The following is a 27357-nucleotide window of genomic DNA, read 5'->3' on the forward strand; positions in this document are numbered from 1 at the left end:
TTAACATGTTTAATTAGGCACATGTTTTTACTGACAATGTGGCTGCAAAAGCCTACATAAACCGGCATGGGGGCACCATGTCCCACCATCTCATGGACGAGGCCAGAACCCTGGGTCTTTGGGCAGAACGCCACCTTCTGTCACTTTTGGCGGAACACATCTCCGGATTGGCCAATGTGACTGTGGATTGGCTCAGCCATACCACCATAGACCAGGCGGAGTGGAGCCTTCAGCTTTCCATGTTTCAAGTCCTGGTGAGTCGCTTCAGTCTTCCCATTATGGGCCTTTTTGCAACACCGGAGAACACCAAGCTGCCCAGATATTTCACCTGATTTTAGACCCAGGGTGCAAAGGGAGCAGATCTCTCACTGCAACTGGCCTTCCAGCCTGCTGTATGTGTTTCCCCCTCTGCCTCTCCTCTCTCTTGGAGGAGAGAGATGAAGTCCTGCTCCTTGTGCCTCACTGCCTCAGGAGAGCCTGCACAAAGTCTATAAGTCTGCCAGCCCTGAAGAATCCCACTGACAATCGTCACTGCCAGGGGTCATTAGTACACCCAGATCCATGGTTTTATCAACTGACCACCTGGTGCTTAAGCAGGGCGCACTAAGGTGCCACAATGTTTCAGACAGTGTCATTCAGACTCTCTAGGTCTCTAGGTGGCCACCCGCATAATTTATTGGTCACTTGGAAGAAAATTTACTTCTGTTATTCACAGGAGGGCTATTCTCCTGTTGATACCCTACCTGGGACATCTCAAAGGTTCACTTGTTGCTCCCTATGAGCCTTTGAGGAATGCTTTGCTCTGCCTCCTGCTCGGAGAATCTCTGGGCTTGCTGCTTTATCTGTTAAGGGGGATCTCTCTATAATTCATTCTGATCGGGTGATCCTCTGACTGGACCCCATGTTTCTCCTGAAAATAAACTCTTATTTTCACAGAGCCCAGGAAATTGTCTTGTCCAATTTTTCTCCCCATCATTCACACTCTTTGAAAAGACAGTGGCACACACTTGATGTTAGGAGGGCCTTGAAGATCTATCTCAAGCACACTTCTACCCTACACAGAACAGCAGCACTTTTTGTCTCTTTTCAGCCTAATTCCTTGGGACAAAAGGCTTCTTCCTCCATCGTGGGGCACTGGCTGCATAGCATAATATCTTATCACCTGGCCTTGCCACAAGTGACCAGGGTGATGGCACACTCCAGATGCAGTGCTGCAATGATAGCTGCATAGCCCACTCAAGTGTCCATCAAGGGGATCTGCCGGACAGCCACTTGGGTTTCCCCAACTCCCTTTATCCATCATTACAAAACTGACGCTTTTGCATTGGCTGAGACAGCATTTGGTCACAGAGATCTGCAACGTATGGTGCCACAGACTGGGGCAGCCAGCCAGACTTAGCCCTCCCAATGGACAGACTGCTTTGGTATGTCCCACTCTTGGGAGTTAGCTCCACCCACTATGGAGAAGAGGTGTTGGTCTTACCTGATAACAATTTCTCATAGGATGGAGCTAACCTCCAATTCTGCCTAAAGTTAATCTGGTCTGGCTTTTGGGACATCATATTGTTATCTTCTTGTTTGTTTTTGACCTTGGGAGCTACATGCTGAGTTTGTCTATCACCCTTCATCAAAAAGGAATTAAGGCAAGAGGATGAAGATATACTGAAGGGACAGTGTCATCTCACTCAAGGAGATTAGCTCCACCCTACGAGAAGAGGCGTATCAGGTAAGACCAATGCCCCTTCTCACAGTAACTTAATTCTGGCTGCATTTTACAAGATAATTTTTGATAGATTGAGGTGCTTTATGGCCTTGACCTCTGCTTCATCATTGTTGTTTAATACTTATTGAACAATAGTTGTAACATTGTTCATATGGATGTGCTCATTAAATATTAGTTTAGATCAGTGTTTATCAAACTTGGCAATTTTAGATATGTGGGTTTCAACTCTCGGAATTCTTCAGCCAATCATGCTGGCTGGGAAATTCTGGGAGTTGAACTACACATATCTTAAAGATGCCAAGTTGAAAACCTTTGTTTTAAATCTTGCCAACAGGGATGAATTTCCCCCTAAGAATGAGAATATATTTATTAACATCAGATTAATGCTAGTTTTGTCTTTGGGACAACAGGGAGTTCCGCCGTGAAGTGATTATGCTGGCATGCAGCTTTGGTAACAAACATTGCCACCAGCAGGCTGCAACTCTAATCTCTGACTGGATCTCCAGCAATAGAAACAGGTAAAAATGACATCCTGCATTACTCCTTTTCCTCATAAAGATTGTGTCATCCAAAATTAATTTTATTATAGTGTGGTGTGCTCATACATGCATATTAATAATAGTTGGCTCCTAGAAGAAAGATATTTTGTGCAAGAAAAGTGGAATTTGTTATGTGGGGCTTGTGTGTATGTAGAGCAAGCAAGAGAGAGTTGTTGCTGAAAATCTTAACACAAGTGTTAAAGTGCCACCAGTATTAATATTGGTGCAAAATAAGGGTGCAGGGAGACGTTCCAGCAGCTGCAATGATGAAATAGAACAAAATTATCAACTCCCAGAGCCACAATAGAATTGTTCCAAAGCTGGCTCATCCACATTTACCTTTAGATTTCCACCACCTCTCAATCTTTGTTAACCCACTTTACAGCCTGCAGCATCTTGGTGACCCAAATAGACCCATTAACTCAGAACACAGCCAAGGATTATTTAGTAGTGAATTTTAATCTTCAATTTGGTTTTACAAGTGAATAGTGTATTTCCCATTTCCCCTTAATACATTTTTCTTCTGAGGATTCAGGATCCAACCTCAGGAACAACCTTTGCAGCAAACCCTATCAACTGTTCCTCAATCCATCACCCCAACATACAACTAATATCCCAACTATTTCATACCACTATTTAACAATATTAAATTGGACTGTAGAGCCAATAGTAAAAAATACTATGGACTGTTAAAATACAGACCATATAGCACAATACACTATAACTAAATATACAGAGAAAGATAAAGAAATGTGATGAAGTAAAACAATGGCAATCCTGAGACTGCATCTATTTGCTGTAATAAATTATTGTGGTAAGGGAAGTAGCAATAAAATTCCCTGATGGTTGAAGTGAAAGAAACACAAAGGATAGCATAACAATGTATCCATATGGCAGAACACAAATGAACAAGATGAGGACACAAAGATAATGGTCTGAAAAGGAAAACCGTAACTCCACTTTTCTATAACTTTTTTTGGAAAATACAAGAATGCATAAGATATGGACCTCTGGCTGATATCCTGGTGATATCAGACCTGAGGAGTGGCTTCAAAGCCAAGTTCTTCACATTAAAAGGCTCTGAAAGGAACTAGCGCCACCCTGGAGGGGTGATAAAGAAAAGTGGGGCTGGATGGGTGATAGAAGAACTGCAGATTGCGGAGTTCTCTCCCAGTTGTTTCAGGGTTTTGTTTCCCACTTCTTCATGATGAGAAGAGGCAGCCAAAAATGGCTGCCATGAAGCTGGGACAGCTGAGACAACAAAGTGCAGGAATAGTGTAAATGGACAGTGAATGGAACTGGGCGAGATGATTCCGTTTTTACTCAAAATTTAACCTTAAAAAGAAGAGGGGGGAAATCTGAAACAGGCTTTTAACTATTTATTAAAGCAGGGAATAATTCCATAGAGAAAAACTACAGATCCAAAAGTAAAGAACTGAGAGAAAACGTTAAAAATTTCAAAGCACAGAAAATTGGGTGGCTTAATTGGGTAGCTGTTATTTTGGAAAGACATTTCATAATGCTGGATCTATCTACTTCAATAATTAACTTTGATCTTATAAATCAGATTTACATTGGATTTAATAGCTGTTAGAACTGAGACAACACTGAAACCTAAACTAAGAGCATCATCTACTGATGAAGGAAAATATACCATACTGATATTGCCTACAAGATCATATGCTGCAATGTCCTGCCTATCAAAGACTACTTCAGCTTCAACCACAACAACACAAGAGCACACAACAGATTCAAGCTTAATATTAACTGCTCCAAACTTGACTATAAAAAATATGACTTCTGTTGCCAGCAAAGCATACGTTTTTGCACTGCTGGGATTCTCCTGAGGCTCCCCTCCATGGGAAACACCACCTCTGGACTTCTGTGTTTTCGCGATGCTGCAGGGGAATCCCAGCAGTGCAAAAACGGATGCTTCGCTGGCAAAGGAAGTCCGGAGGTGGGGTTTCCCAGCAAGGAGAGCCTCAGTGAAATCGCAGCATCACAAAAACACAGAAGTCCGGCGGTGGGGTTTCAAGGACTTCCGTGTTTTTGCGATGCTGCAATTTCGCTGAGGCTCCCTTCACTGGGAAACCCCACTTCTGGACTTCCGTTGCCAGCGAAGCACCGTTTTTTGCACTGCTGGGATTCCCCTGCTGGAATTCCCCTGCAGCATCACAAAAACATGGAAGTCCGGAGGTGAGGTTTTCCATGGAGGGGAACCTCAGGGAAATCCCAGCAGCGCAAAAATGGGCGCTTCGGCTAGCAAAAGGGTTGAGTTTTGGGCTTGCACGCATTAATTGCTTTTCCATTGATTCCTATGGGAAACATTGTTTTGTCTTACAAACCTTTCACTTTACAAACCTCGTCCCGGAACCAATTAAGTTCGTAAAACGAGGTATCACTGTATTAGGAGAGTTTCCTGGACTACTTGAACGTCTGATTGAATAACCCTGGAATATAAAAGAACTGTGACTATAGTATTCTTTGGAGAGCAACATTAGCCTGAACATATGGTTTTTGAACTATAGAGTAAAATTTGACCTTATTAAAATAAGATGAAATGCTTCATATGGGGGAAATGAGTGGAAGCACAATAGAAATATTGTTGATGTTCAAAAGCATTAAGGACTCTTATGACAAAGAACTTTAGGGAGATAAAGAATTTAATGCAAAGTATAGATGGGAATATAGAAAATAGTCTACAAAGAACAATGAATAACAACCAAGATGCCCAGGACAGGAAGTTGACAATGGAAAGAATGGAGGAAAAGGCATTTTTAGGATTTAAAAATGAAATGGGAAGATTACATTCAAAAAGAAATAGGGGTTTGGCCAGATATCCTGGAGGCTTGGCAGCATAAGAGGATAGAGATGGGAGGAATATTTTGACTAAACAGTAAAAATGCACAGGTAGATAGAGACAAAGATCCAAGGGAGAGGAGTATGGGAGGTATGCCAAAAACAAATAAGAATTGAAATATTAGTATGGACAAGAGATGATGGATGGAAAATAAATGTTATTTCTTGTTTTTCCCCCTTCTTTCTTTAATATAATGGGGGGCCTGATTAGAAGTTAGAATAAAAGTAGAAAAAAAGATATACATATTATAAAAATTATAAATAGACATAAGATTAGAGGTTGAAAGATGGATTTAATATGTATGTTAAAATAAAATGGTGATTCTTGTTAGGATGGAGTAAGGGAATTAAATTTTAGTACAATATTTATACTATGCTATCATTAGTAAGGATGGCCTGATTAAACAGAATAAATTAAAGAAATAAATTGAAAGATTGGAGGTTGAAAAATTATTATGCATACTTAAAAATGTTGTAACTGGCATTAGAATGATATATTGAAATAGTGAATAATTAAATAATGAAGGTTTGTATTTTAATAGGAGTATTAATACTAGGAGTATGAAAGCTTAATTAATGTGACAAATATTATTGATATTAGTATTGTTATTTGTATCAAAATGAATGATACCCAGATACCACACTTTCATGATGTTGATGCATACCTAAAATAAAATAAAACATATTAAAAAAAGAATGCATAGTCTGTGTGTGCAATATGGTCTGTGTGCAAAGAATTTATAATTCTTTGCACACAGACCATAGTGCACACACAGACCATACTACACACACAGACTATGCATTCTTTTTTTAATATGTTTTTATACACTAACAATAGTCAAAAAAGTTTTCCCCCTCAAGTTCTTAACATTGCCATTGATATATATATGCAAGGTAAGTAAGTTAAATATTGTTTTGTACTGAATATATTTTAGTACTTATTTATATGATATACGAGTTCAGTGGCATGATCTTTGGTCTTTTCATACAAAATTTTCGGTAATTTTGTTTGTAGAGCATAGATTGCCTCTATTATTCTCTTTACGCTTCTGGGAAGGTTTGTGTTCTGTGTAATTCAGATAATCAAATAAGACTTTCTCTGTTTACAGGTTATTGTACAATTGTTTAATATGCATAACAATTGGATTGTGGTCATGAATAATATTTCAATAGGACCAGTTCAATAATTATTCTGTGGACAAAGTTGTGATGGACATTTGTAATCATTGCAGCACATTATTTCCCCTCCTTTGTGTATCACGATAGCCGTACATTGTTAAAACAAACAATCATGTATGAGAAAATGGTAGGACATTATATATAATTCAAGTAATCTTCTTTTTTACATATTAATTTGATGTTGGCAGGAGGTTCAGAAGTAGACCTAAGCATCCAAATACAAATTGGAAATTGTTACAATTTCATTGAGTTTCTTTAACCTTTGCAGTGCATCTGTTCTGAAAGAAAAACTGTTTTAAAACCCACTAGTTTTGGCAAAATTCTTTCTAAAGGTAAATTAATTAAATCCTTGTTCTAGTTTTATAAAGTATAAAAAGATAAATAGTTTTTTTTAATGTACACAATAATTACAAGGTCTCTCAAATACAAATGTAATATTATGGGGGGGGGGGTATTGAGAGAAAAATGGAATAGGGATGAAGTATTTTCAATGACATCTGAAGGAATGTTCTTTTTTAATTATCAAAATTACTTCTTCATTTAGTTATGGTATCAATTAAGTATGTGTTTAGCACTTGCGCACACGCACACAACCCAGCTTGAAAGTAGAACCAAACCACAAGATAGCAGTATGCTCCCATCACAGATTTTGTTCAGGTAAAGGCTGAACTGCTACCTGTCACAGAAGCTTTGATTTGCACTTTTGCACAGAGAAGGCTATTGTACTAGATAGTCTAAATCAGTGCTTCCCAAATATTTTCTTTCATTGCCCATAGAAAGTCATATTGAACTTTAAAGACTGGTCATAAATCCCCTTCTTCAGTACTGTCACCTCAAATGATTGCTGACCTAATGATCATAATTCAAGGGCTGCCTATATTATAAGAATATCATTGATCTTTACATCATTTCAACAAATGACTATTGATAATTTCATTGATTTTTGTCTTAGTCAGAATACTATAATAGAATCTGTGGATGACCTTAGGGGATGAGTGAAAGAGATTCTGCCTAAGGAATGATCAAATAAAAGAGGGAAGAACTGCCCATGGCTTAATAATCAGAGAAAGCAATTTAGGACGTGACTAGGCAGTTAAAAGTGGTAGCAGAAGAACTAGGACCCACCAAATCTTCTCCTGATTTCAGTTTAGGTTCTCTTTTGAAAAAGATCATTAAATTAACATGTCAACTAACTAACTATTGTATCAGCTACCAAATGTAAATATCACTTCTCTTCTAAATGTGTGACAACCATAAATAATTTTGGGAGTGCTTTTTTATACCTATTCCAAATCCTCAACATTGCATACTTAATAAAGTGATAAAATCCTGTTTCTCAAAATCATACATAATACATAATACATTTATACATACATAAATCATACATAATACATACATAATACATACATAATACAATACATAACACATGTATACATACACACAATGAATGGGGTTAGAGAAAAGAAAGTTTAAATGCAAAAGCTAAAAGACAGACTCAATAGTGCAAAGGGAAAGGAAAATAAGGAAAAGGAGGGAGAATAATTTCAGTTGTCTTTGAGACACAGATATAAAATTAACCTCTTACTCTAAAATCAACCATAATAATCATAACCATTCGTATAAGAGCATTATACATGAAACAATTATCCTATTAAGGATACCAAGAAAAATAAGCTTGGACTATACTCTTAAAATTAAGTGGACATTTGATTAATTTTCTTTCTTAAAGGTTTCTGTAAAGAGTTTGAAGTATATCAATAAATCAAATAACAGCCTAAACTTCATCTAATTACATTTTAAGACATTAGAACACTATTTGCCTAGCAGATAAATAATTAAGGGGCTATTTTATAAATGCATTTTCATTTGTTAAAACTTAAAAGAACAAGCCCATACTAATTAATTATAACTTAAAAGATTACTTCTTAGCACTTTGTAAAACTGAATTATAAATCATTGGGAAAGGGCAGCGCCGGACTTACCCGGCAGGCAGGCTTTGCTGGAGGGACCGGGAGACACGGTCCCTCATGGCGGCCGCCATCTTGGATCCCGGGCGAAGTCTCGCGATGCGAGACTTCGCTCGGGAGAGCAGGGCCTGATTGGCTGAGGCCCTGATTGGTCCGGGCGGGGCCTGCTTGCCCTATATAAGGGCGAGCAGGCCCGAGGCTCTTCCTTTTCGCCCGGACCGATCTACCGAGCAGACATTCGATCGGTCTGCTCCGTCGGCCATTTTGTTTGGCGACCTCGTGCGAGGCGCCATTTTGAGGCCTGTGGTGGGGCGGAAAGCCTTTTCGATCATTAGCGGAGCCAGCATCGGCTGGGCTCCGCTCCGGTTTGGAGCCTCATTATCCTTCATAGTAGGGTGGGGGGTGCTGCCTTCTGGTGGCCTCGCGGGCCCGCGGGGGTCGCTGGGGGGGTTGTAGGCCTGGGATAAAGGCCTGGTTTTGGGCCTTGTCGCCCATTGGAAGGGGGGATTGGCTTCCTTGGTGGGTTTGTGCCACTGAGGCCTGCTGTTAGGGTAGGCCTTGTTCAAGGGGTGCAGGGCCCGTTGGGGGAGGGCTTGGTCCCGCCCTATTCTTTCTTGTTAAAAAATAGATTGTGGTGGCATGGCCCCTAAAAAGCGGCCAGCTAAGGCCCTCCCGGCCCAACCTGTGGCGCGGCCTAGGAGGGCTGCCAGGCCGTCTGCCCGGGCTCGGGCGTCGGCAGAGGGGCCCCCGGGGGGGATCCCGGTGGGGGGGGTGGTAGGCTTTATGCCCACAGTCCCTCAACCCGAGGTGTCCCCTTCTCTCTCCTGGGCCAGGGTCCTGGAGCGGCTCGACGAGTTGGAGAGGTGGCGGTCGGGGGCAGGCCCGGAGGGGCTTTCCTCGGCTGCCACCGCAGCTTGGGGCGCAGACCCCGAAGAGGAGTCGGCCCCAACTGGGCAAGTGGCCCACGAAGTCCAGATGGCGGGAACCGGACAGGCGGGCAGCACCGGGCAGACGGGCCATGCGGGACAGATGGCCCAGCCTGGGCAATGGTCATCTTTCCAGGCCCCAACCAGGATGGGCCCACCGTGGATGGCTTCTACCCCTTACGGGGCAGGTGAGGTTGCACCACATGCAGGCACATCTCCGCTACTGCCCATCCAGGGTCCAGGGTTCATCCCGCCAGCTATGGGGGGTGGCAACAGTTTCACGGGGGCTGCTGCAGGCACCTGTGGTCAGGTTTGGTCCCCGCCAGCCCCGCCAGTGGGGGCGCTGGGGGTGCCCGTCCCACCGGGGGCGGGGGTGGGGGGTTGGATTCCTCCTCCACCGGCCATTATGCCACCGGTCCCATTCATGTATCCACCGGGGCTTGGGGTGCTGGGCTCGGGGGCCACCACGGTGTGGGACCCGTTCGCCAGCATCAAGCCTGGGGCCATCCCTTGTGGGTTGCCCGCCACGCCTCTAGGGTACCATCTGCACCCGTCAGTTAAGGAGGCAATCTGGCGGGGGGAGTACGTTGATTTGTTCTCCATCTTGAACAGGGAGGTCCCTAAACAAGATAAGGAGGTTGTCCCTGGGGAGAAGGTGAAAAAGACAAAGGTCACGAAATGCTTCAGCTCGTGGCTGTATGCATTTCTGACCTTTGCGTCGGTGGTCATTCAGAGGCAGCCGGGGAGGGCCGCTGCCTTGCTGAAGTACATCGACCTGATAGCGAGGGCCCATTTTGAGTATGGGGGGACCATATGGAGGCACTACGACAAGGGCTTCCGTATGCGTATTGCCCATGACCCCTACTTGCCTTGGGATATGGTGGTTCCGGACCTGTGGTTCCAGGCCACTCATATGTCAGGGAAGGAGGGCTGTGATAGGACCGATAGCGGTCACTTTATGGAGGAGGAGCCCGCGACGCCCGCGCCGGCCAAGGCCGTGGCGGGTGCCGTTAGTAAGGGTGCCTCTTTAATATGTCACGAGTTCGCTGCAAAGGGGGCGTGTTTTCGCCCCAGTTGCAGGTTTCGTCACGCCTGCGGAAGTTGTGGGGGAAACCATTCCGCAGCCGTGTGCCCCCGCCCCAAGAAGGGGATTGAAAAGAAAGGCTCGGGCCCCCCAAAGCCTCCCCCATCTGTTGGGGGAAAAGGGGCCCAGCCCAATTAATTTAGGGGTGCTTGAGGGTTGGTTGGGCGACTACCACCCTCGCTCGAGAGCGGCCGCTCTCTTGCTAGGTTTTGCAGAGGGATTTAGGATCCCTTATCAGGGTGTTAGGAAGGCCTTCATGTCTGACAACCTTAGGTCGGTTGTTGGTCATGAAGACATTGTTAGGGAGAAGATTGGGAAGGAGGTTGCCGAAGGCAGGGTCCTGGGCCCCTTTTCGGAGCCGCCCTTCCCGAATCTTCGTGTGTCTCCCTTAGGTGTGGTTCCCAAAAAGGCGAGTGGTGAATTTAGGTTGATTCACCATTTGTCTTTTCCGAAAGGGGAGTCAGTGAATGATTTCATTCCTGACGAGTTGTGTTCAGTCCGGTATGCATCCTTTGATGCAGCCGTGACTATGGTTAGGAAGTGTGGGGTGGGAGCCCTTATGGGTAAATGCGACATTAAGTCGGCATTCCGGCTCCTCTCCATACACCCAGGCGACTTTGAGCTGTTGGGCTTCCATTTCGAGGGGGGCTATTACGTGGACAGAGCTTTGCCCATGGGGTGCTCTGTCTCGTGCTCTCTTTTTGAGAGTTTTAGCACCTTCTTGGAGTGGGCGCTCAGGAGGCAAAGTGGCCTGGGTACGGTCGTTCACTACCTTGATGATTTCCTTTTGGCGGGGCCTGCGCATTCGGAGCAATGTTTTGCTTTGATGCGGGACTTCGAAGCCCTTTGTGCTCAATTAGGGGTGCCTTTAGCCTCTGAGAAGACCGAAGGCCCCGCCACCAGGATTACCTTTCTGGGTATCGAATTGGACTCAGAGGAGCAATCTTCCAGATTGCCCCTAGAGAAGTTGGTAAAGATTAAGCGGAAGCTTGATGAGGTTCTGGGCTGCCGGAAGGTGACCCTACGGCAGCTTCAGGAACTGGCGGGCATCCTTAATTTTGCCTGTCGGGTAGTTGTTCCTGGAAGGGCTTTTTCCAGGAGGTTGTATGATGCGATGAAGGGGCTCCGTTTGCCCCATCATCGTACCCGCCTTTGCGTCGGGGTCAGGGCTGACCTCGGCGTGTGGCGGGATTTTTTGGATAGATTTAACGGGTTGTCTTTCTGGAGGCACGAGCTTCTGTTGGAAGCTGAGTTGCAGCTCTGCTCTGACGCCGCGGGGACTTGTGGTTTCGGGGTAGTGTTAGGTGACCAGTGGTGCTGGTCGGCATGGCCTCCGGAATGGAGTGCCTCTTCGTTGGTTAAGGACCTTACGTTCCTGGAGCTCTTCCCCTTAGTAGTGGCCTTGGAGCTTTGGGGGGAGCAGTTTAGGGACAAGACTGTGCACTTTTGGTGTGACAACCTAGCGGTTGTCCATGTGGTGAATGCCCTGTCCTCGAAGAGCGACAGGGTCATGCGGCTTGTCCGCCATTTTGTGCACAGGTCCTTGTCTCTAAACGCATTGTTTTTGGCTAAGCATGTCCCCGGGTTAGATAACGGGGTTGCTGATGCCTTGTCCCGTGGTCAGTTGTCCAGGTTTCGGACCCTGGCCCCGTGGGCCCGGAAGTTGCCAGAAGTGTTCCCCAGCCACCTCTGGAGTCTGGGAGGGATCCGGAGTGGTGGAGAGTCGCGGCATCCCGGGCAATCCCCTTGTCTGTAACGCCCGGCACCCTTGGGGCATACCAGCGTGCGGGTTAGGAGTTTGGGGATTTCAGGCAGGGCGGGGGTTACCAGCTTAGCTGGCCCGTCCCTGTATAGCGCCTGGCCGGGTTCTGCGTCCAGCTTGGGCAGCGTGGCCTGTCAGTTAGGACGACCCGGTCCTGGTTAGCCGGCCTCGCCTTTCTGTCCAAGGCGGGGGGTTTGCTGCTTGTTCCGGGTGACTTTGCATCCGGCAGGTGCTGGAGGGCTGTATGGGGAGCGAGCGGGGGCCCCTGGTGACACTCGTCAGGCTCTGACGGTGGAGCAGCTGTCTTTAATCAACGTGGTTTTTGGCAGTCTGTGTTCCTCATTGTAAGAGGCCCGTCTTTTTTGGTGCAGCGACTGGTGTCATGCTTGGGGCCCTTGGGGTCAGCGAGGCCTGGCCTCATCTCAGGCTGGCAATTCGCTCCGTGCCTTCCAGCACGCTGATCTGGCCGTTAGACAAGGGGGGGGTCCCTTGTGGTAAGGCGGTCTAAGTCAGATCAGCCACGCAGAGGGGTTACCATCTACCTAGTGCGGCCGCCGACCAATCAGTGTGTACGGTGGCCGCCCTACAGCTTTGGTGTTTTCTGCGGGGATCAGGTCGGGGGTACCCGTCTAGGCATTGGGACGGTACCCCTTCTGACCCGTTTGTACTTTTGTGCGTTAGTACCCAGGGCTATGGCCCAGGTGGGCACGGCTCCCGCCGGTTATGGAACGCGTTCGTTCCGTATCGGCGCCGCCACTAGCACGGCACTTTCTGGTTTCCCGGCCCACTGGATTCGGGTGATCGGCCGCTGGCGGTCAGCGGCATATTTGGGTTATGTTAGGCCGCTGAGGATCCTAGGCAGGGCTTAGGCTAGGTGACCTCTCTGCGTGTGTTTCCTCTTGCAGGTCCCCAGGCTGACGTGACACCGACGGCGCTGCTGTGTGGCCACAGCATGATTTGCTGGGCCGGCCGCCTGGCGGCCAGGAGCGCTGTCGGGACCCAGCCGTCCCTGGGGCGGTGGGTCAGGGTTACCTGGATGGGCCGGAGAGGTATGCGGTGGGAGGGTCTCCTACCGGTGTGCTGGGCGGTCAGCATTTGGTGGCTGCGCCCGGCAATATGGGGGGCGGCTCCTGGAGTCGTTCCCAAGTGGGTTTGGGTGGGCAGTGTCCTGTGGCCGCACCCAGGTGGCTGGTATTGCACTTAGGTGGCAATGACCTGCGCATACTGGGAGGCCTGGCGCTGATCATCCAGGCACGCGAAGACCTGTGAAGGCTTCGTGAGGTCTGGCCCACCACGCAAGTGGTGTGGTCAGAACTATTACCTAGGCTTGTTTGGAGGGACGCCTCTCCCCTTAGGGCCATTCACCGGGCTAGGTGACGGGTGAATAGGGCTATGGGTAAAACAGTTAGAGAGTTGGGTGGAGTAGTAATACCTCATCCCCTTATATCAATAGACCAGCCATGGCTCTACCGTGATGATGGCGTTCACCTGTCTGACCAGGGGAACGCCATCTTCTTACAGGACCTGCAGCGGTCTCTGCGTGAGCTGGCGCAGTTAGAGGGGGGAGTCGGGGGGCCAAGATAGAGATCTGACCCCCGCTCCTGTGGCAGGTTAGGGGCGGAAAATTGGGTGGTTTAGCAACCGCGCGTTCTCCCTTGGGCATCTTTGGGGATGATTGACAGGTTCTCCGCAAGCTCATGGAGGGAGTTTCTGCCTGAGCAGCTGGGGGGAACCTGTCTTTGGGTCCTACACCTTTAATTCCCCGATTCGGGTTAGCCGGTGGGACCCCCCTCATGCACAGCATGGCAGAAAAGGTCACAGGTGACGGCCTGGCCCTCACCTGGACCTTGCATCGAGATACGCCCATGAGTTGCCCAGGAATGTTTGCTGGCATACGTCATTTCCGCCCCGGAAGTATTTGTTTGACCCTGCAGGTCCAGTTCCGGGTCATAGTTGTTTATGCTAATTTATGCAAAAGTATTTGAATAAATTATGCAAATTTATGTTAATAAAAATGACCCAATTTTAAATCCAGCTCTGGTGTCCGTGTCGTTACTCCGTCTCTCCAGCAAGGGCAGCGCCGGACTTACCCGGCAGGCAGGCTTTGCTGGAGGGACCGGGAGACACGGTCCCTCATGGCGGCCGCCATCTTGGATCCCGGGCGAAGTCTCGCGATGCGAGACTTCGCTCGGGAGAGCAGGGCCTGATTGGCTGAGGCCCTGATTGGTCCGGGCGGGGCCTGCTTGCCCTATATAAGGGCGAGCAGGCCCGAGGCTCTTCCTTTTCGCCCGGACCGATCTACCGAGCAGACACCCGCCCGCCCTCCACTATTTTGCAGTGTGCTTCGGGGTCGCCCTTAGGGGGCCGAATGGGAATTTTTTGCAGTTCTGCCTCTTAGCTGGGCTGTTTTTTCGCCCATTCCACACTGGGGTGATGGCTGTGCGGTTAGGGGGTGCTTGCATTAATTAGGTTAATTGGCTTACCTTTGGTCATTTGGGTAGGCAGGTTAGGGGCGGAAAATTGGGTGGTTTAGCAACCGCGCGTTCTCCCTTGGGCATCTTTGGGGATGATTGACAGGTTCTCCGCAAGCTCATGGAGGGAGTTTCTGCCTGAGCAGCTGGGGGGAACCTGTCTTTGGGTCCTACACCTTTAATTCCCCGATTCGGGTTAGCCGGTGGGACCCCCCTCATGCACAGCATGGCAGAAAAGGTCACAGGTGACGGCCTGGCCCTCACCTGGACCTTGCATCGAGATACGCCCATGAGTTGCCCAGGAATGTTTGCTGGCATACGTCATTTCCGCCCCGGAAGTATTTGTTTGACCCTGCAGGTCCAGTTCCGGGTCATAGTAGTTTATGCTAATTTATGCAAAAGTATTTGAATAAATTATGCAAATTTATGTTAATAAAAATGACCCAATTTTAAATCCAGCTCTGGTGTCCGTGTCGTTACTCCGTCTCTCCAGCAAATAGATTTCACTGCAAGAGCACAGTTTGATTTTATTATTCTATCTATTTTTAACAATTTCTACCAGTATTTAATTTTTAATCAGCAGCTACATTTCCAACAAATTCTAATTTTTACTATGGTTCTTAAGCAAGATAAATAATGTCAAGCAAAATGCAATTCTGTTCAAATAGAATTATTTCAAATCATGCTTTCAGAAGTTAATAATTGTGAAGTGTTCATCATAGTTTTAAAAAGTGAATGAAACTAAATAGAAGTGGAGGTCTGCAACATAACAAATACTTTAATTTAGTTGATTAAGCATACATCACACTGCTCAGAAAGAATTCTCAATGTATTCCTTACAGCCAGATAAACATATAGAGTAATCCTTTAATATGGCTGTCCAGGGGGACCTAGATAATGCAAACATTCTTTTCACTGGAAGTGAATTTGCTATGGGAATAATTAATTTAGATTTTGGATGAGTCCCTCAAGCTTTTCAGCCTAGAACTGTACGTCCGGTGAGTACAAAAGCTTATCATTGGTCCATGACACCTGAGAAATTATTTAGATTGAATGTTGGAAATATGAACATGTTTTACATGTACATTCTTGGTGGACATGTAAAAAAACCTAAAAGTGTTGAATTCAAATATACAATTTTATACAAATGATTTTAAAGATCAATAATCAATTGAAGTCAGAAAGTTTCCTTGTTGGATAATTTTTAGTGGTAGGCTGATAGGCATGCATGTTTACAGAAATTTAAAGAGATTTTAATGAAAAGGTAGCTCAGAATGGGCTGAGCACAGGTTGGATATGTTGGCTTATGTGCACTGTTTCCTTTGTCCATGGAATTCAATAACCTTCACCAAATTTTAAACTTCATGGGCCATTACTCTATCCCTGACTGCCTAATTGGTTCTGGGATACATGGTAGTCATAGCAGCTTAGGCACAGTAGTGAACGCCACCCTGAGTCTTATGGGATTGGCGGTATATATGTCAAATAAATTAAATTAAATTCATTAAATTCAGGAGAAGTAAAGGTAAATGGAAATGATATCAGAGTGGCAGCTTCTACAATGTGACTTGGATGGACCTACAGAGCACAGAGGGTGGATATGTTGGCTTATGGGATCCTTCCAATGGACTGTTCATTGGTGGGCCCAGTTGTCTTGGATGGACTTAGTATGCGTCTTCAGCTTGACAGCATGCATTAGTTGTAAGCCATTGGATTGGGATTGGAAGTGGCATTTCTCCTGGATTCTAAGAAACTGCTCAGTGATCAGGTAGCAGCCATGGCCAGGAGGGCACTTATCCAAGTTCATCTTGTGTGCTATTTGTACCTCTTCCTCAACCATAAGAACCTTTAGTTCATTTCTTACACCTTCCATCTGGACTATTGCAATGCATTCTGAATGGGACTGTCCTCAAAGATGATCTGAAAACCAAAGCTAGTTAAATTCAGTGGCAAAAGCAATAACAAGAATTCTCAATGACACTCATGTATCATCATTGCTGCATAAGCTAAATTGGCTACCAATTGACTGTTGAATTAAGTTCAAAGCTCTGGTCATCACCTATAAAACCCTTCATGTTATACAGTCAGATTATGTGTGGGGCCACTTGTTTAACTTTTTTCTATCTGCCCATTTTTTTCTATCTGCCCATTACGGCAATTTCCCTACTGTTTTCTATTAATAAAGGATATTTGTTATTCAGGGTTCAAATGAAAGGTTCTTTGTGCTCTCTGAGCTTGATTGTTTTCTTGCAGACATTTATTTCATTACCCAAACCAGTCAACATCAATGCTAGTCCTTTTGTACACGCACTAAAATAAGCATAGAGCAATCCTGATTTCTTTTAGGAAAACTTTGGCAGTGTTTTATTGTGGGTAGCTAAAAATAATTTGATATGCTGCAAGCTTGAAACTCTGATCAAGATTCTTGACAAATCAGATTTGATATAGATTCTGTGGTTATCAGTTGATCTCTATACCTAGCTCAAAGTATTTATTTTAAAACTTTATAGAATTTAAGACAAATTATTGCAAGACCACCTACTCATGTATAATTCATGTCACACTTTTATGTCCTCAAGTCAAATTCTGAAGGTATTGATATAAATTTGCTTAGTATCAAAACATTGATGCCCATATGGAAAAAAATGTCACTGAAGTTTTGAATATTGTAATAGTAAACATCGTAATCTTTTTATTTTGGACATTCTTCATGTTTTAGAGCTTTATTTAAAAAGTAAATCTGCCTTTTCATAGGCCAATCAGAATCTTCTCTCAGTTCATATCTCCTTATACTCTGAAGGCTGCTAGCAGTTTCACAAAAAGTACAAAAAAATGAATATAACATTTTCACTATACAGATAAAAGTTTGAGCAGAGAATTTTAGTCAAAATAGTCCCACCCAAGAAATAACCATATAATATTTTTTTATTTTTTTTATTTTATTTTATTTTATTTTATTTTATTTATTTTATTTATTTTATTTATTTTATTTATTTTATTTATTTTATTTATTTTATTTATTTTATTTATTTTATTTATTTTATTTATTTTATTTATTTTATTTATTTTATTTATTTTATTTATTTTATTTATTTTATTTATTTTATTTATTTTATTTATTTTATTTATTTTATTTATTTTATTTATTTTATTTATTTTATTTATTTTATTTATTTATCTCCAAAAACTTGGTTATATAACCATAACCAAGAAAAACAAACTACCCATATAAATAAGGAGGCTACAATTTAAAAAAATCCGTCCCACCTCTCCCATCACTAAAAGGACCCAACAACAAAGAGTACTACGATGAAACAGACAAAGCTAACCTCTTTAACACATTTTTGGCTCAGCCTTTGTAAACAGCAATGGCTCATACCTACAATTCCCTAGTCATACTACAAATACAACAAATTAACAGAATTAGACTTCAGTGAAGACAATATTAAAAAAGCACTATGTGGCCCAAAAGCCTTTCCTGTCAATTGGACCTGAAGGACTATGTGCATACTTCCTAAAAAAGTTCTCCACAACCATAGCTGAACCACTAAGCATAATCTTTGAAAAATCCTACAGGACCCATTCCCTGCCTAAGCAATGGTCACTAACCATGATCGTCCCCAACTTCAAAAAGTGAAATCCTAGTCTAGTAGAAAAATACAGACCAGTCTCTCTATGCTGCACACATGCACAGTCATGGTATCAATCACAAACCAATCCATTACCCTCCACATAGAAATTAAACAACCTACTTTCAAACAAGCAATTCAGTTTCAGGAAAAAAATATCCTGCAATCTACAATTACTACACTGCAAAAACATATGGATCTCAAAACTTGACCAGGGCAAAACAATAGACACAATTTACATAGACTTCTGTAAAGCCTTTGACTCAGTGGTTCATGATAAACTACTTCTGAAACTGAAATAATACAGCATCTCTGGATCCCTACATTTATTTATTTATTTATTTATTGGTTAATTTTGTCCATTACACAATGAAGGTTATAGAGAATATACTCATAGTAAAATATATCTAAGAAAGAAGAGAAGAGAAGATATAGGAATAAAATATATCAATGAAAAAATAGAAGAAGAAATATAGGAATAGAAGAAAGATATAGGAGATATAGGAGAGCAATAGGACAGGGGATGGAAGGCACTCTAGTGCACTTATGCACACCCCTTACTGACCTCTTAGGAGGTCAACCGTGGATAGTCTAAGGGTAAAGTGTTGGGGCTTTGGGGATGACACTCCGGAGTCCGGTAATGAGTTCCACACTTCAACAATTCGGTTACTGAAGTCGTATTTTTTTACAATCAAGTTTGGAGCGGTTAATATTAAGTTTAAATCTGTTGTGTGCTCTTGTGATGTTTTGGTTGAAGCTGATGTAGTCGCTGACAGGCAGTATGTTGCAGCATATAATCTTGTGGGCAATACTTAGATCATGTTTAAGGCATCTTAGTTCTAAGCTTTCTAGGCCCAGGATTGTAAGTCTAGTCTCGTAGGGTATTCTGTTTCGAGTGGAGGAGTGAAGGGCTCTTCTGGTGAAGTATCTTTGAACATTTTCAAGGGTGTTAATGTCCGAGATGCAATATGGGTTCCAAACAGATGAGTTGTATTTAAGGATGGGTCTGGCTAAAGTTTTGTAAGCTCTGATAAGTAGTGAGAGATTGCCAGAGCAGAAGCTACGTAGGATTAGGTTTACAACTCTTGAAGCCTTTTTGGCTATGTTGTTGCAGTGGGCTTTGGTACTTAAGTCTTTTGTTATTAGTATAGCAATGTCTTTAACCAAGTGGGGGTTATCTGTGATAATTTGATTATTCAGTTCATATTTGGAGTTCAGATTCTTTTTGCCAATGTGTAGGACAGAGTATTTGCTGGTTGAGATTTGGAGTTGCCATGTGTTAGAAACAGAGTCCAGGTCTTTTTGGAGAGTAGTTGTGTTATCGGTGGTGTTGAAAACTGGATAACTGTGTTCCTGTCAAACAGACGACAGGTGGTCAAAATAGGGAGTGCCCTATCTAATTCTATTCCTGTTAACAGTAGTATAACAAGGCAGTTTAATAGGACCAACACTCTTGATACTGCATATAAACGACCTTCACGATCACATTAAAAGTGACTGCGTTCTCTTTGCCAATGATGTAAAACTCTTCAACCCCACTGACAACACTGCTACCCTCCAAAAACACCTTGACTATGTTTGAATGGTCAAACATCTGGCAACTCCTAATCTCAACCAACAAATGCTCTGTCCTACATATTGGCAAAAAGAATCAGAACACCAAATAAAAACTGAAAAAAATCACTCTGTCAAACATCTTGGAATACTCATATCAAATGACCTAAGTGCCATGAGAGGGAAGTGGTTGTCTGCCACTGTGGTACGGAGTTCCCCATGCTCCATGGGAAACCCCGAATCCCCATCATTTGGGGGTGCTGATTCCAAATGGGAGGTGAAGGAGACTTGAGCAGCAAGCTGTTTTTGGGGTAGGTATACCCCACAGCAAGCAGCTCTGGAGCCTCCACCAGTGGTGGTGTGAAATGGCTTTAGTCGTCCAAGCTGCAGTGACTACATGTCAGGAAGATAGAACTGGCAAAGTGGAAGTTATCCAGAAAGAAAAGGAAGGAAGTTTAAGTGCTGTGCAGAAGGTCGAAAAGAAGAGAGCTGAAAGATCTGGTGAGCTATTTGTCAGAAGAATTTATTTTTTATTACAACTTTTTTTTTTTGAGTAAAGGAAAAAAGATTCAAGGAAAGGTGAGTAAAGTGGCTAATTTATTTATTTATTTATTTATTAAATTTGTATGCCGCCCCTCTCCGTAGACCGGAATTGTTCAATTGCTATTGAATGGACTTGGAAAGTGATAGCTAAAACCCATGCTGTGGCTTTTGGATTGTTGGATTGTTTGTGGATTTAAAATTTGGACTTAAAAGAACCTAAAGATCTAAAACTTCAAACTTTTTTCTTGGATTTAAAATAAGTCTTAAGGAATTTTTGGGACTAAATGATGGTGCCATCTGCTGGTGAAAGATTTGATGGTAGAATACTTGTTTATTCAGCTGCCAATCTGTCTGTTCAGTGGTGACTTTGGGGAAAAAGAAACTAGCCGGAATGTTGACATTTTTTAAAAAAAAAAGCTGATAAAGAAGAAACGAAAGAAAATATTGTAAGCTTTGAGTTGGAGTTTGAACTTTGAATGAACTTCTGAAAAAAAGAGAGATACTAAAATACTAAATGATTTTTATAGATGACATTGGTGGAAGATCATGATGTATTAGGCTGTTGAAAAGATTTTTTAGACAGCTGGAAATATAAAAGTATGGAGATTCAGGAGATAAAGGAATTGTACAATGATCTTGGAAGCTTTAAAGAATTTAAGGAATCAATGAGTGACGTGTTGAACCTACAACTGAAATCACTAGAAAACTACTTTTTAATAATATATAAAGAAAGGTAGGAGGCACTACGGCTTAGTGTTTATGTTATAAATATTGTCAGTATTATACATTTGAAGGAACATCAAGGAGTAAATTTAATTAGAAGATAATTGGTGTAGCTTGATGACAAAATTAGAAAGGTTTGCAACAAGGAAAAATGATTTATACCAAAATTAGGTATGAGCTAAGAATTTTTTGTGGTTTTTTGTTATGAGTTACTAACAAAATATTGCATTTTATTGTATTGGAAATAGAAGATATATTGCACTATATAAATGTATGTGGAGAGAATTTTTTTAAAAAAACCTGTTTTACCCCAAAATGTCCTAAGTGCCAAAGCCCACTGCAACAACATCGCCAAAAAGGCTTCAAGAGGAGTTAATCTAATCTTATGTAGCTTCTTCTCCAGTAATATCACACTACTAATCAGAGCATACAAAACATTCGGCAAACCAGTCCTTGAATACAGCTCATCTGTCTGGAACCAACAATGCATATCAGACATAAATACATTAGAAAGTATCCAGAGATACTTTACTATAACAGCCCTCCATTTCTCTACTCAGCATAATACCTCTACTTGCAACAAAATACCTTATGAAACCAAACTTGAAATCCTGGGCTTAGAAAGCTTAGAACTACATTATATGCTACAATGTCCTTCCTGCCAATGACTACTTCAGCTTCAACCACAATAATACATGAGCACACAACAGATACAAACTCAAAGTGGACCACTCCAAACTTGACTGTAGAAAATATGACTTTAGCAACAGAGTTGCTACCTGACTCTGTAGTTTTGTCACCAAACCCCCAAAACTTTACTATTAGACTATCCACTGTTGACTTCACCCAATTCCTAAGGGCCCAGTAAGGGCCTTCAATCGTTCCCTCTTATCAGTACCCATCTTATGTATAAAAACAATATTATATCTATGTATATTATAAATACCTACTTGACTAAATAAATAAATAAATAAATAAATAAATAACATGTCATACTTTCCCTCCATACTATTCTATATTTATTCTTTTCCTTTTTAAGATACAACGGTTGCCCACAAAGTAATGCACTACATTTTTTTTCTTCAACAATTATTTATTGAACACAATGAAACTTACACACAAGAAAGAATGATGTTTCTTCTACGCTCCCTATTTTTCCATGAAATCTCCATTCCATTCTATGGCCTTTCTCCAGCAAGACACAAAGGCATGTTGGTACCACTCCTTGTTCTGGTCACGAAGCCATTTCTGCACCCTCAGCCTCTTCACCCTCACCCTCTGTGCCCAGCTTCTGTTGACTGCAGATTCTCCATAAACTACACAAATGTTTGTGAATGTTCCCAACAGTTTCTTTCTGCACTGAGAAATTCAGTGACGACAAACTGCTTGTAACCTACATCACTTACAGACGTCATTTGGAAACACTGCTGCAGCTATGTTATCTGTGTGAAGAAATGCAAAATTTACACACACACTCCTGACAATTCAAATAATGTATATCTAAAGTTTCACATTCGTACCATTACTGTAGGCTGAGAAAAAAAAGTGGTGCATTACTTTCTGGGCGACACTCATACTATACTTGAGAGCTGGAACTCCAGCATAACATATAGATTGTCTTCATCTTCAGGAAAACTGTCAGTGATACAGAATTATAACTTGTGTGTTATGCCTTATGGATATATTACAAATACAATATTGTTGTGGTTTTTATATGTTCTTTTGAAGGATACCACCAAATGTAAGAGACATTGTCTACTGCACAGGAGTTTCACTGATGGATGAAGATGTATGGGAATTCATCTGGATGAAATTCCACTCAACTACAGCAGTATCAGAAAAGAAAATATTATTAGAAGCTTTAACCTGTAGTGATGACAGAAATTTATTAAACAGGTATGCCTGTTTAATCTATATTTCCTGATTTTTTTCAAACTCAGTCTTGTATCAGTAGAAGTAATAGCATTTGTGGTCCGAACATTATCCAAAATATTAAATGTTCCTAGTTTATGTATGTCCTTTTAAAAGTTTTTATACTTACTCATTTTCTCCTGAAAATAAGATCTACAAAAAATGTCTATGGAGATTCTCAGTCATGCAGACCATGCTTTTCCCAAATGTGCTTTCTCAGAACGCAACTGGACTTATGGTTTTTCTTTTATGACCTTTTGCTTGTCATCTAAGAAGCTTCTTCAGCTGTGATTGCATGGTGGGAAAAAGAAGGATTTATATTCCTTGCAGATAGCTGCAATATAAATCCTTCCATTCCCCACCATCCAGTCAGATCTGAAGAAGCTTCTTGGATGAGAAGTAAAACATCTTCTAAGAAAAGAAAAGACAAGTCCAGTTGCCTCCTGAAAAAGATTTGTGAGAAAGTATTTAATACTGTATATGTTTAGCATTTGTTCCAAAGCATTTATTCTGTATTAATTTGAAAATTATTATTATTATTATTATTATTATTATTATTATTATTATTATTATTATTATTATTAATAATTAGATTTGTATGCCGTCCCTCTCCGTAGACTCGGGGCGGCTCACAACAGTGATAAAAACAATACATAATGACAAATCTAATAATTAGAATCTAAAATAACAATAGTACATTTTAAAAAGTCTAAAAAGCAAGGAACCCCAATATATAAAAACATACGTACAGTCATATCATGCACAAAAACTACATAGGCATGGGGAGATGTCTTAGTTCCCCCACGCTTGACGACAGAGGTGGGTTTTAAGGAGTTTACGAAAGGCAAGGAGGGTGGGGGCAGTTCTAATCTCTGGAGGGAGCTGATTCCAGAGGGTCGGAGCCGCCACAGAGAAGGCTTTTCCCCTGGGTCCCACCAGATGACATTGTTTAGTCGACGGGACCCAGAGAAGACCAACTCTGTGGGACCTAACCGGCCGCTGGGATTCGTGCGGCAGAAGGCGGTCTCGCAGATACCCTGGTCTGGTACCATGAAGGGCTTTATAGGTGATGACCAACACTTTGAATTGTGACCGGAAACTGATCGGCAACCAATGCAGACTGCGGAGTGTTGGAGTAACATGGGCATATTTGGGAAAGCCCATGATTGCTCTCGCAGCTGCATTCTGCACGATCTGAAGTTTCTGAACACTCTTCAAAGGTAGCCCCATGTAGAGAGAAAATCATTTTACAAAAATATAACCTCAGAGTAGCATTCATGAAGGCTATAATAAATTAATTCTAATTTTAGCAAATATCTGCCAGATTATTTTCTGTATTTTACAAGCACATATCGAAAGTGCACCCTTTCCCCCCAATTTGCATCATTTTCAATTAGCATCTAGCAATGTCTGACCTTTGATGGAGATCCCAAGATGTTGAATGGCATAATTCTGAAATATTTATTTAATAAAAGCAAAATATTTTTTCCCTTTTCTCCTATTATTCAAGGCTACTTAACCTGTCTCTTAATTCAGAAGTTGTCCTGGATCAGGATGCAATTGATGTCATAATCCATGTAGCTAGAAATCCACATGGAAGAGATCTTGCTTGGAAATTTTTTAGAGAAAAGTGGAAAATATTGAATGCAAGGTAAAATATTTTGATAAACTGTATGCTTCATGTTCCATATATTTTAACTTTACAATACCAATAATTTAAGGGTGTGCATAGTTAAATAGCTATTTAAAAATGAGAAAAGGCTCTATGTGTTTGTGTGTTTGTGTGTGTATTTCAAGAGTCACTTGATTCTTCGTTGCTGTAAATGTTTAGATAAAACGCCATGTAACTATCTTTAATAATGGCCTTAATCCAATTTACTGCAGTTTTAGTCGTGTATGGGATGGCTAATTTCACCCTGCCCAAAATCTACTTTTCCTTGTTTTTTCTGATGCAACATATACAATTTAATTTTAATTTGAAGAAAAATATGACTATTCTTACTCCATTAATACTGCTTCAGTGCAATATGATTGATACTGATCATAAACCATGGGACATAATATTTCCAGGATTATGGAAGAGAAGCTGTAACTGGTTGCACAATTTTAAAAGTAGTATTGTTTATAATACATTATTTTAATATAATTGCCACTCAGAATGCTCTTTATTTATATTTTTTATCTATGTGATGAAGATACGGAGAAGCGTTATTTATGAATTCAAAACTGATAAGTGGTGTCACAGAATTTCTTAATTCAGAGAGTGAACTGAATGAGGTAAATATTATGCTAGTTCAGTACTTAGGTTTTTTTTACTCTTTTTCACTTTCTTCACTTTCTTCTTTCTTCAAAAACTCTAGGCTTACTCATTTTCCATATAACATGTATGTATTTCAGCTTCTATAAATGATGTATAATCCAAATGCTGCATTCACATTTAAGAAAAATACAGTCTTTTTTATATTGAGAAAGAGAGAGAAAGTCACAATCAAATTTCCGAGTCTTCGGAGAGGGGCGGCATACAAATCCAAATAATAAATAAATAAATAAATAAATAAATAAATTTCATGACATTTTAACTAAGTTCAATGTAAACCTATTCATAGAATAATGTGAATTTAAAATATTAAATCCAAGGACATTAGGCTATCTATAGTACTTGAACATTTTATGATAAAATGTTTAAAAAGTTCATCAGCCTTATTCACCCCAATTTCATATATTTACTAAATAAAGAAAAACTCTTCAGAGAAGAATGTAAATGTTGTAACTTAATGTGAACTAAAATTACATTAGATGTTTTTCCTAATTTTTCTGTGGTTAGATACATATGTGACAAGAGCCTAGCAGTCTACACCATAAAGCACACTTCCCCGACCTTTCTGGCTTTGCTGACTGAGTGGGGGGAGGATAGTTTCACATGACTGGCAGGCAAGCATGAGCGGCAGGCATGCTCTCCTGCCGCTTGTGCAAATGGAGCGTGTAAGCACTCTCCTGCTGCTTGCACAAATGGGTATATGCGTGAGTACATGCACCCAACACTTCTGCAGCCCAGTTCCAAAAGGCTCAAGTTCCAATAGTGGGCTGCGGTCTGGACGTTGGAGACTCCTACCATAAAGCATCCGGATTACAAGAGAGATAGACGAAGTGATGTTAATATAATTAAGCATTGGGACATTAGTATTCTGCAACACCATTTCAGGCAGCTGCAGTTTGTTGCTTTATTATACTTTCAATCTAATTGGTATATAAGTCCAATAAATACACAAATAAATAAATCTACAAAATATTGCAAGAATTTCAGTGGTAAAAATAGAACTTTTGTCCTTAGTTTGTAAATTATATGAACTTCATTTTTTTCTTTAGTTCTGTCTTAATTAACCATTACATTCTATTTCCAGCTAAAGAAATTTGTAAAGAATTATGGGGAGAGATCTGCTGCTTCTTTCTCTCGAGCTGTGGAAACAGTAGAAGCGAATGTCCAGTGGCTGATGATTTACAAAGAAGAATTATTTCAGTGGCTGAGAAAAACACTTGCACACTAATCTGTGTTTCTGGCAAAGACCTAGTACAATTTTTGGAAGACGAGAAGCACAGTGGGAACTTTTAAAAAACTGACTTGAAATCCAGCAAAGACAAGTTCAAGTTGGAAGGACAATTAAATAGAGATATATTATATTTTTGCACCAAATTCCTCAGAACTGTTAAATGATTAGGGGCACACTGACAAAGAGGAATGGTCATGAATCCCATCCCTACTATTCCATGGCCAAGTGTGATATTAAGTGGTGCATGTAAATGTTAATGTCAGTTTTGTTGGAGAAAACCCCTGAGAATATTTGTGCATGGTTTTATGGTACCTGCCTGTATTTCAGCATGCTTACTTCAGATGTCCATGTTTTGTATGTGAATTTCTGTTGCATCAAAGATGGGCATTATGCAAAAGCACAAAGACTCTTATGACAATCAGTGATGTAACAACAAGGTAGGATGGAAAGAAAGATACAATGAACAAGTGATAACATTTCCCCTTTCCATGATGCTGGCCAGTTTTATTTTTAATTTCTCTATAAGTTACTCTTTCAATGCTAATACTTTTTTGAGTTGTAAACAGTAATATAAATTACAATCCAAAGATTCCTCTTTTTAAATCAAGAATACATATGTATTTAGAGGCAGAATATTTTCGCAGTAAATTATAATGAATAAAACCCACATTTATCCATTGCTCATAGCCTATTGATAGATTTACCTTCATAAGCTACAGAGTTTACAACTGTTAGTTTGCATATTTGGTGGGGTAGGGGGGAGAGTAAAAAATAAGTCTTTTGCATTATGTTTTTTCATCAAAAGTGTTCAGTAGATATTATATTGTTCTTTGAGCATTACATATAGGATAGAAAAATAAAATGAGAGAAAGAACAGAAGAAAATCAGGGAGTTTAAGAACTTCCTAGGTAATATTTAAATTGTAAGAAACACCCATTC

At 41.6% G+C, this 27357-nt stretch overlaps 1 protein-coding gene across 1 annotated transcript in view; it reads left to right on the plus strand.

The window, feature by feature from the left end:
* The window catches only part of TRHDE (thyrotropin releasing hormone degrading enzyme), a 391977-nt gene extending 364975 nt beyond the window's left edge, over positions 1-27002 (plus strand). The window contains exons 15-19 of the mRNA XM_070755729.1: positions 2134-2241; positions 22688-22855; positions 24381-24521; positions 25066-25147; positions 26272-27002. Of these exons, the coding sequence (XP_070611830.1) occupies positions 2134-2241; positions 22688-22855; positions 24381-24521; positions 25066-25147; positions 26272-26415 (643 nt within the window). The 3' untranslated portion in view covers positions 26416-27002. The remainder of the gene's footprint in view (positions 1-2133; positions 2242-22687; positions 22856-24380; positions 24522-25065; positions 25148-26271) is intronic.
* Positions 27003-27357: the final 355 nt, after the last annotated feature.

The sequence above is a fragment of the Erythrolamprus reginae genome, chromosome 6, assembly GCF_031021105.1.
Source record: "Erythrolamprus reginae isolate rEryReg1 chromosome 6, rEryReg1.hap1, whole genome shotgun sequence".
Lineage (NCBI taxonomy): Eukaryota > Metazoa > Chordata > Lepidosauria > Squamata > Dipsadidae > Erythrolamprus > Erythrolamprus reginae.